This window comes from Mytilus californianus, unplaced genomic scaffold, assembly GCF_021869535.1.
Source record: "Mytilus californianus isolate M0D057914Y unplaced genomic scaffold, xbMytCali1.0.p SCAF_4, whole genome shotgun sequence".
Taxonomy (NCBI): Eukaryota; Metazoa; Mollusca; class Bivalvia; order Mytilida; family Mytilidae; genus Mytilus; species Mytilus californianus.
The window spans coordinates 75,478,125-75,492,118 of NW_026262690.1; the positions used below are offsets into that span (position 1 = coordinate 75,478,125).

At 32.4% G+C, this 13,994-nt stretch overlaps 1 protein-coding gene across 1 annotated transcript; it reads left to right on the plus strand.

The window, feature by feature from the left end:
* The first annotated feature begins 4,962 nt into the window (after nucleotides 1–4,962).
* LOC127738538 (uncharacterized) lies at nucleotides 4,963–11,317 on the plus strand. Its single transcript, XM_052249821.1, has 4 exons — nucleotides 4,963–5,729; nucleotides 6,459–6,495; nucleotides 7,248–7,310; nucleotides 8,318–11,317. The coding sequence occupies exons 1-4, from the start codon at nucleotides 5,076–5,078 to the stop codon at nucleotides 8,704–8,706; spliced, it is 1,143 nt and encodes a 380-aa protein (XP_052105781.1). The 5' UTR covers nucleotides 4,963–5,075; the 3' UTR covers nucleotides 8,707–11,317.
* The last annotated feature ends 2,677 nt before the right edge of the window (nucleotides 11,318–13,994 follow it).

The following is a 13,994-nucleotide window of genomic DNA, read 5'->3' on the forward strand; positions in this document are numbered from 1 at the left end:
ATGTCATTTGAATGCGATATTTTTTATTCAATTGGTATAGTAGTTTTTTATTTATATGCAATAATTGCATTATGGGAAATTCTTTGACGTCATAAGGTCAAATTTGCAACAACGTTTGTGATTGGTCGGAAATTGTTTGGATGTCTCCCCTTTCTTTCTAAACATGGGTGACCAAGAATTAAAAAACGCGTCAGAATATCGCCCCTCTAACTAAATCTAACGTTCGTGCGAGTAATGCACTGGCTGTTAAAATAGATTAGACACCGTTGGTTTTCCCGTTTGAATGGTTTTACACTACTAATTTTTGGGGGCCCTTTATAGCTTGCTGTTCGGTTTGAGCCAAGGCTCCGTGTTGAAGACCGTACGTTGACCTTTAATGGTTTACCTATGATTTACAAATTATGACTTTGATGGAGAGTTGTCTCATCGGCACTCATACCACATCTTCTTATATGTATATTCAACGTAAACCAGACGTTTCTCAGACTGTTTTCTTTTTTTAATAAATCCTTTGCCGCGCGTTGTGTACTGATTGATAACTCGGTCTGGGAGAACAAGATTTATTTCAGTACCAGTTGTAATTAGGTTTGAGCAAACTTCCAGTAATTGCAAATACTCTTATGTCGGTGCTTTGTGTCTATTGTCTTAATGTTAGTTTTTGTGTGTGTCTCCTACCGATCTTTTGAGTAATTTGCTGATTTGTGCAGGTTGTTATTTTATTGTACCGTTACACCACTGTCCCAGCTTCGGGATGGGTTGCTCACAAACATGTTGTTGTACTGTTACACCGCTGTCCCAGATTAGGGGGAGGATTGGGATCCCGCTAACATGTTTAACCCCGCCACATTCTGTATGTATGTGCTTGTCCCAAGTTAGGAGCCTGTAACTCAGTGGTTGCCGTTTGTTGCTTTGTTATACATATTTGTGTTTCGTTCATTTTTTTGTACATTAATTCGGCCGTTAGTTTTCTCGATTGCATTGTTTTACATTTTTGATTTCGGGGCCTAATATAGCTGACTATGCGGTGTAGGCTTTGCTTATTGTCGAAGGCCGTACGGTGACTTATAGCTGTTGATTTCTGTGTCATTTGATCTCTTGTGGAGAGTTGTCTCATCTGCAATCATACCACATCTTCGTTTTTATATCCACCCTGCCATATTCTTTATTTGCCTGTCCCAGGGATGGAGCCTGTATAGTTTAATGGTTGTCGTTGGTTCCTGTCTCGACTCATATTTGATATTTTGTAAATTGTTTTGTTATGTATAATTAGGCTGTTAGTTTTTTCGTTTGAATTGTCAGTCACACTTTTAATGTAGGGCCTTTTATAGACGACTTTACAGTATCAGGTTTTTGTCATTGTTGAAGGCCTTACGATTGTCTACAAAAATCATTTGTCTACATGACGGCAAAAAGCTCTACAGAGCTCATGTTTGTAGTATTTCATGTAACCCGAATTAAAATAAATTTTTCTTATCTTATCTTATCTATAATTGCTTACATCCACTTCATATTTGAACTCCGGTGGATAGTTGCCTTATTAGCAATCATATTCCATCTCTTCATTTTTATATTATATACGTGACTTCTAAACTCGTGTTTTCCTGAACAAGCATGAAATAATTTTCACTGGGCGTTAAAATTAGCAACAAACAATCAATCAATTTAAACTTGTGTTAAATTAGAGGAAACCCATTTGATATTTATTTATTTGTTGGGTCGGGGGACAGAAGGATTTCATATATGAATATGGTTGCCTGGTAAGAGCTGAAAAATAGGCATGATTAGCGACAGATTGAAATGAATAATAATGCCCCCTCTCCCCTTCCCCATCCTTCATCTATAAATTTAAACTGACCACCACGGAATAATAGTGTTGAAAGTAGCGTAAAACACCAATCAATCAAAATCCCTTCCCTAGAATATCAAATAATCGTCCCTTAACTGTTATTGTCCGTGTAGTTCTTATATTTATCCAGCTTATCGTCCTACAGGGATGTCCTACTAAGGCTGTCATACCATAAAACGTTTATAAAACAGCTCACATTCTAATATATCTGCATTCATAAATTTATTAATTTCATTTAGACTAAACGACGCCATGTTTGTTATGTGCCTCTGCCGTCAACCTATCAAAAAAGAAGAGGTGGAAGAGAGCCAGAAGATCTTCCCAATGCAAAAAAAAACAGAAATGGACTTCTTCTGGCTCACTTCCGAAGAACAAAAAAAAACGCGTCCCACTGATATGTTTTAAAAACGCCTTGCCCCTACCTTTTTTCCAAAAAAATGGCATAATTAAATATATAAACATATATATAATCATCAAAATTAAAATGCTATTGTATTTTTATAAGACCTACTTTATTACATGACCTGGGACTAATGACATCTATCTATAAGTCCTAGCATACATTAATTATTATAATATGAATATGTTTCTTGTTTTAATAACCACATATGATGCTATGCATGAGTCACCATTTATCAGGACATGAATTGGGTTTACATAGAGAGGATAAGGGACGACATCAGAAAATCAATGAAGGATAAAAAACTTAATTCAAATAGTTGGGGGGGGGGGGGGGGGGGGTCAAAATTGCTGCAAGTTTTGTTTAATTAACATCGATTTTATATATATCCTTATTGGTCAATCAATTTTTCCCAAATTAAGAAATTAAATTAAGAGGGGGGGGGGGGGGGGGGGTGGGGGGGGGGGGGGGGAGGGGTAGGGGGTCAGTGAAAAAAACTATATGAATTATTTTTTTTTTATCCTACATTTAACTTTTGATGTCGTCCCTAATGTGCAAAAAAATAGATAAGGGGCGGGACCAAACCTATAGAAAACATAATAAAGAAATGATGAAATATACAGAATACGTTGATTGACTTTTGGTTGCCTTATGTCCAGTGGCAAATATGTCACGCATGTTTAGAACAAATATAATAGAGATCAAAGGATAAAGAATAGAGTGAAATGGTAAAAACTAAAAGATATAGAATTATAGAAACGATCTTTGATCTGAAACCCCCTACCCTCACACACACACCATAACCATTACTGCCAATACTCGCATATATACATCTCTATACAAATATCTTAATTTGAACCTACTCCCCCCCCCCCCTTTCTAGACACCGAGGTTTTGGATCCGCCCCTGTTAAATGTGTCTAATTATATACATTGTGTACGGGTCTAGATAATAGCTAAACGTACAATCATATAATTTGTTGGATACCTAATTATATTATATATTGTGTCACAAAATAAACTTGTATACCCCCCTTCCCAATGCAGTATTGAAAAGTAAATCATTTAAAAGTCCTGAAGATAAAATATGTTTTGAAATATGCCCTGCATACTTATTTATGCAAAGACATATAGTAATTATTGAACTACTGTGGGGCTTGAAAAAAAATCTATTTAAGGGATTCGGAGGCGAGAACAGTAAAAAAAAAGCTCAGCAACGAATCCTAAATGTAAAATGATTTGCAGCATAAGACATGAGAGCACATATCATAGATAGTATTAAATATGAAGTTCACGCCTCATATAGTGAAGTCCTATGTCATAGGACTATTGTTGTAACATGGGTTAGTAACTGGTTCCAATTTATCCTGAATTGTCTTTATTAAAGAATTAGTTCCGGAGTATAACAGCTTATTCTCTACTTGTGGGTTTCTAGTTCTGCTGTCGTAATTAGGTGATTTTTTTTCTACATGTAGTAAAAAAGAGGGGGCTTAGTCCAAATAATTGTAACGTCCTGGATGCTTTTTATTCTTTTTTCATGTGCCTTCCTGCAACGTCTCTGAGGATCAAGAAAAGTAAAAAATGATATAGCACTAAAGAACGTCATGATTACATGTATCTGGACTTAGAAGGGGAGGGGGGCTAGCTATGTATTTTTTTTTATTTCAATGTGTAGACTGTAGGAGAGTTTCTTCAGAAAAGGTTTTCATTGGAGGTGTTTTTGCCATGCACGCAGGCATCTGTTTCAGCGCTATCCATGAACAAGTTGTGTGTCAAATTAATTATTATTACTTGTCACTCGCATTTTTTGCTCGTCCTGGCCATTATTGGCATTAACAGCCAGTGCAGGACTCGCACGAACGTTAGATTTAGTTAGAGGGGCGATATTCTGACGCGTTTTTTAATTCTTGGTCACCCATGTTTAGAAAGAAAGGGGAGACATCCATACAATTTCCGACCAATCACAAACGTTGTTGCAAATTTGACCTTATGACGTCAAAGAATTTCCCATAATGCAATTATTGCATATAAATAAAAAACTACTATACCAATTGAATAAAAAATATCGCATTCAAATGACATTTTATACCAATTGAATAAAAACTATTGCATTTGAATGAAAATTATACCATTTGAATGAAAAATTATACCATTTGAATAAAAAATATTGCATTTAAATGAAAAAATATACCATATAAATGAAAAATTATACCATTAAAATAAAAAATATTGCATATAAATGAAAAAATATACCATTTAAATGAAAAAATATACCATACAAATGAAAAAATATTGCATATAAATGAAAAAATATTGCATATAAATGAAAAAATATACCAATTAAATGAAAAATATTGCATTTAAATGAAAAATATCAAATTTTTGCAACCAATACCATGCCATATGACAGTGACGTAATTAGCATACATGTACTTACGGTTAATTTTTAACAAAGACATTAATCCTGGATTTCAGGAGGATTTTAAAATACGATTTTAACAATACTTATATGAAACAAATAAAAACGATAAAACACAATTTAAATTATTTCATTTCATCAATCATTTTATAACATTATGTAATGTATGATCTCCCGAATAGTTCATTATTACCTCTTAGGCGCCTCAGTCTACAACAGTATACACTTACTGTATATATACAATGTACAGGTAAAAGGTCATACTTATATCCGGTTTCGTATCTATATATATTTATTTATGCGTCACAGGAAATTTAACGGAATTCCCACATTTATATGGTACATACATTTCACAACATGTCGGCAGTTTGAAGTTTACATGGCAATATTTTGACGAAAAATGTATTTTTCATGATTGTTAGTTCAAAAATGCCATCGCCAATTAATGGTTACCACCAAGACGAAACAGTGAAACCAGAAAATGAGATAATGGGTCGCGAAAATATCCAAACGACATCTGCAAGACCAACGTTAGTTCGACAGAGAAGTAATGTTCAGAAAGTTGAGGATTGTGCTGAAGACTTGTCAGATGGGGCCGATGGCACAAAGCCACATAAACCACACAGACCTGAAACGATAAACGGACGTTCAGAAACTGGACAAAAAAGTGTACATTTTGCCAACGGCGATTTCAACAATGGTGCTTGTGGTTCCGATGATGGGATAGACTATCGAAAACCAGAAACGCCAGAAGACGAAGAAACTTCACTCACAGACGATAAACATGGCAAAGTAAGACAAAGGCAAAAATGGAAAAAACAAAGGCGACAGCAATGGATAGCAATCTGTAGTTGTGGATTTTTTATTTTCTTAGTAGCTGCTGGAGCATTGTCCTTTGCCGTGTATAGTCATGTACAGCAAAAACAAAATCCCAACCACAAGCATGGTGTGTTGTTTTGTTATTCTTGTGATATTGTCAAAGCCGAAGACATCATTACATATAAAGAAGACTACAAAATGTGTTGTGTGGGAAAAGATGCCAAACTGAAGAACTCTGAAGTAAAGGTATGTGTTCTTTTTAATGCATGAATGTCAAGTTTTTATAATTGTACACAGACATTCACAAAAACAAGATAAAAAAAATCATAAGATAGAATTGAAGATTAACAAATCTTATTTTCTGGACTTTAGTTGTAAGTTGTTGAACGTCAAGGTATTATATGTAAATATTATTGTTATATTATTATAATTACACAACACTAGGTATTTATTTTAAAGTTTTACAGAAATGAAGAAAAAAAAACAATGAGACACAAAGCAACCAAAATATATCTTCGTGTCTAGAATTATCTGATGTTCTCTTAAATTAGCAAAGGATATACATTTGTACAACATGTAAAAATTAATGCAACAGACAATGGAAATGTAATACACTGATTTATTGAACAACAGATAATAATGTGTCAGTCAACAAACATTTCAATTCATGGGTGTATTATTTCCCATTCAAAACAACCTTGTCAATAGGTATAAGTCACCATACAAGTTGTTTTATGACCTTGTCGTTATTTTTGATGTCATGACATATTTAAACACTTGTTAGGGAGCAATTGTTTAATCTCCGTATTATTTTATGAGTTGTTTCTTCAAGACTATATGGCAGAGATTATTTAGCACAAATGTATTTATAATCAGAATATTCAACAAATTCTTGTCATTCATATATATTCTTCTATATATGCATAAAAATGTCAATATTTTTATATTCTGACGAAATTGTTATACTTTTTGTAGGCGTCACCATTAACTGCAGAGATAGAAGGAGAAAAAGGTAATTGAAATAAAAACATTACCCCCAACCCCTTTCCTCCAATATGGAAACATATATATATATATATTTAGATTATTTGATTATACATCCGTTCATTACTTGTCTGTCAATACCTTACAATGGAAACAAAGGGACATTATATATTCATATATAATATACATTAATAATGAGAGTTCCTAGAATTTAGTTTATCACAAACAATTGACTTCCAGGTAAATTATTTCGAGGTAATACTGAGAATATGTTTGTCATTATATTTTCTGGTAAAACAAAACAACCTTTCTGACCTTGCCCATCAGCAAACACACATGAAATCGCAAGAAATATGCAAATGTATAAGCAGGGGCGGATCCCGGATTTTAGGTTACGGGCGCAAAAAAAGTTACATTTTTTTTAGGTAAAACTATCGAAATATTCTTTATTAAGCTGAGGACAACCCATGCTTTGCAAATTTAAGGGGGGGGGGGGGGGCGCACGCCCGCCTCGCCCCCGCCTGAATCCGCCCCTGATAAGTAAGTAAGGAAGTAAGTAAGTAAGTAGTTTTTATGGAAATAAAGTCCGGACTATCATCAAATAGAACAATTACAAATGAACATATACATTCATGTGTTTGCAAAATGGAACGAAATTATAAAAACGACAATACATTGAACAGAACAGTTATCATCACTGATACCACTGCTGAGTCCCATGTTATGTATATGAATAGATTCCCTTCATCTATTGTACTCATTTAATTTTTTTTGTTCCAGAAAAAGAGAGCCACCGAGTGCAGTTCCAAGAAATTGGTATCGATGTAGCCCGATCAGAAGGAGGTTAGTTAATTGAAACCTTGACATTTACATGAGGGTGTGGGTGGGGCTTTATAAAAAAGAGAATAATGGGCAAAAAATATAAAGAATAGAGAAAAATGGACAAAAAAAATAAAGAATAGAAAATAATGAGGTGCTAAACTATAAAGAATAGAGAATAATGAGCAAAAAATATAAAGAAGAGAGAAAAATGGCATAAAAAGATAAAGAATATACAGAAATGAAAGAACCCATCCAGACCCTCTTACATAAATGATTCTTATGTAATTGATAGTGTAGTATGATCTGTGCAAGTGTGAATCTTTTAAAAATTTCTTTCTTGACAGATGAAAAATTTTAACAGGTTTATTTAGCATGTTTAGTTTTTTTAAACAACAAAGTCATCAGCATTGACAAATTTGAAAAAAAAATACTGCATTATCATTTTTCTTAAAACGATAGTGTACATCTGTGGAGTGTTTACTATACATATAATATGTATACAAAGTGTGACGTAGTCCTTGTAAGATTTGGTTGTTAAAGTATTGTATACCAATTTTAATCTCTTTTAAATTCTTATTATCAGGGTAGAATTGTGCATTTGAAATGAATATATATTTTATTATGATTTGGTTTTAAACTATGTCAGGCTAGAAATAAATAACACAATGTTTATTATTTTGATCCCCCCGCCCCAACCTATCTTTTATTTTCAGGTTACAAATCCATGAATTTGGTGGTTATTTTACTTTTAAGAGGATATATATAATTACAATTTGTATGTCAGTTTGTCAAATTGTATTACGACTAAGGGTAGTGTCAGGAAGCAATATACTTAAAAAAAAGTACAGTAAAACGCTATAATCGCAGTATATAATGATAGATCGGTAGCTATTTTCATGACCAATTTAACATTCATATTGGCTAAGAAATAGTTCAGTGGAAGAATAGATGATGAGTTTTGTTTGCCACTGGAAAAACTCTGCAAACTAGCGATTTTTTCGATTAATCATAAATATTTTTTTCTTCAGAATTCCTGGGTTTTAGAATGTTGTTTGCAGAATCTTCTAACAACCCAACATTTTTGCATTTAACGAACACTGCAAAAACGGAGATCTTAATCGAAGAATCTGGTCTGTACATGATGACAATGACACTGACAACACGTGCGCCAAGTTCAGAAAAACCAGGTAGTTACTTCCGGTTTATGGCTTGTCTGAAGTTCCAAAATGGCAACTTCCAAGATGATGAATGTCGAAAAATTACTCTGCTGCCCAATGTTGGAGACCCATTTGAAATTCACAAAACTATAAACCTTAATAAAGGAACAATTATACGGGCAACATCCACAGATACAAGCTTTTTAGAACGCAATGTTATTTTAAACAAAATGCAAATTGTTCAGTTGCACAAATCATAAATCATATTAATGTATTATATAAATTACTAGTATTTAGTTCGATTTTTCAATACCATCATATGGTAACAAATAGCGCTTGCAAATTTGCGACATGCCATTAGGAGACCGAGAAAGGGTTTTTGTATGTGTATAGGTGCTAAATGGAGTTGAATGAAAAGGGTCTTTGAAAAATGGTTTTCCTGTAAAATATCCTCCATGCTCTTTATCATGGCTGTCTGGTATTTTATTTGTCTTTGACTACTACAAATAAAATTTACGAAAGATGTATATCAGATAGGGCTATACAAAAAAGTATGTTTCAATGTGTTTATAGTTTCCGCCTGAATAAAACGTGTAAAAAAATGATATGTTGGCATTTTGAGGTATATTAGTACTGTTTTATTCAAGAAAATAAATTTGCGTTTTAAATTTTTGTTTTGGTCGAGTTGCATATTTATTGAAGTGTAATACCGCATATCACTTATTATCTATACTAATCTGTAGGACCTTAAAATAGTTATTCAAATGATTTTTGGGTATCATTAAACAAGTTGTACATGTACATAAGTTAAGTACATTGTATAAAGATATGATGTACCGTTAATGTTATTACAAATACCCAGAGCTTAGAGCCCAAAACAACCATCAAATCAAAATAAATTTATGTTTAAAAAAAAATGAATTAACTTTAGTTCGCCTCTAACTTGAATATTTTCATAACATTATAGCCCAGCCCTTCAATTAAACTTACAAATTTAAATGCATTGTCAGCTCCAATGTGCATGTTTTTTTCTAATTAAAAGTCTATGCATCTGATTACATAATTTCATATAGTTACGCTAAGAGGTTTTATGTCATGATTATAATACATCATATTTCTTACTTATCATTGAAATGATAACACACATACGAATACTTAAATACTCATTTTTAATCAAGTTTCATGAATTTTTATAATCTATGCATTTATAACACTTTTATAAAGCATTTATGCTGATAGCGTAAGGTATGTGCTTGACAATCTAATGATCTACAGATCTATGCAGAAATACATTGTTTGATAAAGAAGTCTTCCTAGTATGTGAATGCTCATTTTGTCATAAGAAACATTTTTATATAATAAATTTACAACATCCTAGAAGTATTTTGATATTGAAAAAACTGCATTCTGGGAAGAATGTTTTTGTTCATCATTTCTCAAAATAAATATTGAAATAATTTCTATTTGTATTTATATGTATATGTATATGTTCTTTCCAACATGCAAATGCCATGAGATTATCTGTGATATAATTATTGTGTTGTTATGGACAACGATTCCATAAAAAAATCGCCAAATATGAATCAGCATTTGAAAATACCATACCATACATACTATTGCTTCATTAAACTGCTTGTTTGATTTTTTTAAATCACAGTTTACGTTTTTTTTTATATATATTTGTAAATAATTTGTTACATTTTTGTTTATATTTGTTTGTTTATAATCATAAATATTAAGATGACTCAAGGGTGGAAAAAATGAAGTTGCCATTTTCGATCTGAAATGGTTGATAGATTTTTATTGAAACTTTCCATCTTAAAGTTAAAAATGCAATTCATTTGCATGCATTTTCCTTTATGAATTGATAGAAAAGGGAAGTTAACTCAGAGAATTAAGTTTTTACGTAAATTTACCTATTTCGTTTTGTTATGAATAAACGTGCTCGGTTATTTCCTTTTTTCTGTTTATTTTTGTGTGGAAGTATTTAATCATGTAATGACAACTATCTCCTTAAATTTAAAGTGCAAATTTTACTGTCAATTTCCTGCTTTTTCTTCTTATTCAAAGAAGATATATAAATTTCCTTATATGTATATACCAATTCATTGAATTTTGCTTGACCTGAAACATAAAACAGTTTGGATGACTTCATTGTCATTTTTGAACTGCATTGTTTAAACTACTTAAAAATAGAAAATGTTCTATCGTTTAAGTCTTGAAACCCCAATACAATGTTCAATGAGTTATCATTTTATATACTGGCTGTAGAATAGTTGCACCATGGTCATGTGTGTCAAGAATTGAGATCACTTTTTATCTATGCAAATTGGAACAAAAATATTGTTGAGAACATATTTGAAAGTGTTTGTTGCGTTCAAATTTGTTTGTTTATTTGATAAAGTTAAATGTTGACTATGATGGTAGAATATGCAATCATATAACATCTATATATCATCTCGTCCTAAAAATGCATGAAATATTTGCTACTGGACGTTAAGAGACCAACAATTAATCAATCAACCTTAAAATTATATACATTACAGGGTCTATTTCATTTGTTAGTCATATTTATTAAATTAAAAGGTTGTATGATATTTAACATTAGGAAATATACATCATAATTTTGAAAATACAAACAAAAACTAAAAATGAGCCGTTTCATTTATGCAAAGAATAGAGCTTTAACTCATAATTGTATACGTTCGTTAAACATTTAAGTTAAGGCATTTGCATTGTATCATACAAAGTCTTGTGACTGGAAATAAAGGATATGCATTTGCAAAATATGTCATAGGTTTTAGAAAACATTTAATGAATTTGTTTTATATTTTTATTGATATATATGAAATAAAAAGAATTTAATTTTAAGCGAGTTTATTTAATTAGTTGTGAATGTCCATGGCATATTTATACCTTTAATGCAGATGTGTATGACTGCAGCGAGGATAATTTTGCGAAAAATGACCTGAAGAGTGCGCTGTTTCTAACATTTCTCCTCGCTTCACTGAACAAATATATTGTCAATGTGATAACTCTCCACCAGAAACCAAATGACGTAGAAGTTAACAACTATATGTCACTGTATGGCCTTCAATAATGAGCAAAACCCGTACCGCATAGTAAGCTATAAAAGGCCATGAAATAACAAATGTAAAACAATTCAAACGAGAAGAAAACTAACGGCCTGATTATGTACAAAAAATAAAAAAAATTAATATATAGCAACAAAAAACGACAACCACTGAATTACCGGCTCCTGACTTGGGACAGGCACATACAGAATGTGGCGGGGTTGACCATTTTTACTATATCAGCATTAAATGTTGTTGTAGAATTCGTAGGAAATAAAAAAAGAGTGTGCTGTGAAAAAAGTTAATGTTAAAGTTGCCCTATATGTTTGCATTACTCTGTTGTATTAGAGTGGTTGAGTTAATATTTTAGTTGGTTTTCATTCTAAAAGAACGCAAAACGACCATTCTGTTTGAAAGCGAGTTATTCCTCTAGCTTTAACAATTTAGTAGGATTTTGGGCCAATTGATACAATATTGTAGAGCTCGAGTTTCATGATGTACGAATTTCTTTGATTGAGAGCTTTATTAATGAAGGAAGTTTTCAAACCGGGGTTTAGTTTTGTAAAGTTTTAAGTCATCTCTTCATTAGTTTACGGACACTATGATAACTTGATGGATTCGTTACAATATATTTGTGTCAAAGATGACCACGGATATGGATAATTTATCGTTACCGCAATCTCTTTCGCCTTCCTTCGCCAGATTTTAAATAATTTGTCGTGAGATTATCGACGGATGCTACTAGTGGAACATGATTGTCTTACTTCCGGAGCATCCTGAGTTATTCCAGATTGGCTTCGTATTGCTCAGTCTTAAGTATTTTGTACATAGTCTTTTGGATTATTGTTTTTGTAGACTTTGGGTTTTTCTCACGATCACGTTGCTGTCCAGACCCTTAGAATTTTATTCTTTTTTTCTATAGTATATAGTTTCTAATAAATTGGGTTTCTGCGGGAGTTCTTTGTACATTGTCTTTTCTCACGATCATGTTGCGGTCCAGATTTCTTTTATCGCCCCCTTGGTATCTTATTACTTTTTTCTATAGTAGTTACTAAAAATTTGGATTCTGATCAAGATATATTCGTTTATGGTTCGCCAATGCAAACACGATATTTTTTTAATTTGCGGTTATTTCCCTGTATTGAGTGTACGTTATGTGTTCTGTAATATTTGTATAGTCAATCAACATATGACTAATACGATACCAATGGTATTGTCCAGTCCGAGCATTGTTAAACGTTTCTTAGTCACAGCTTTCTTTGTGTAACTTTCTATGCATGTTGTACGTAAACAGATTCTTTTGTATAAATAATTCTCTAAGGAAATCATTATTATTAACTTAGGATACTCGAAGAAATATTTCCGCATAGAAAATTTGAATGAAAATAATTACCGAAAAAGGACTTAACATAAATAGAGACAAAATTGGAAATAGTCCAGGTTGTATCACTGTTAAGTATTTTGATGTATTACAACTATCAGTATAATGGGGAAACACCTGTCATTTATTAATCGAAAACACATATAAAGTGTAACCCCAGGGGTAGGAACTGTACACAAAAGATAACGGAAATTACTTCCGGTTTGTACATGATTCACCCTTAATTCTTTGACATCGTCAATAGTAAAGCTACACGTACTTTGTCCTTGATCTTAACCACAAACAGATAAATCAGATTTATAATTTTGGGGACCAGAAAATGAATGTGTTAATATGTCATTGGACCAAAAAATATGGAGAAATTGCAAAAATTAAAAAAAAAAATAGATAGATAAATCAGATTTATATTTTAGGGGACCAGAAAATTAATTTGTTGATTTGTTACAGTCTTACCAAATGAATTATTTTCAACTCGGGGTTGACTGGTTTATAGAAATATGGTCAACTCTGGACGTCTCCCATCCGACTGTAAACCCCTTCAAAGTGGGCGTTCGTTTGGTGATGCGGAGAGGTATAGATATGTAGCCACGTCCGATCGGAATGGGAAAACCCCCTGGAACAACTCTGAGCAAGACTGTTGCAAGGCAACATTTCTGACTATCTAAAATACCCTCTTTTTCAAATGGCAGACCATGTTTTCCACCCCCATCTCGATCGGTCTACCTTGCAGAATCTGCAAATATTGTATTTATTGTTTATTTGTTCTTGTTCTTATATGCTGGAAATGTTTGCTACTGGAATTATCCAATCAGTAAAGCATAAGCATTGCGTGTTAACTGATGTAATATAATATATCACAAAGTACCCGGTACAACAGTTTTACGTATATGCTTATGATTGATTAGCGTTAAACTACATTTAACATAAATTACCATTAAATGACTGATGTAAGTCAAGATAAATTTATAACTTTGGATTTTACGTGTGAATCATTTGATTAGATAAAAGTTCACTATATCCGTAATGCGTTGTTCCTAATATCATTGTGTCCTTGGTTACTTAGAATATTTACAAATTAAGTTAACCGAGTTCT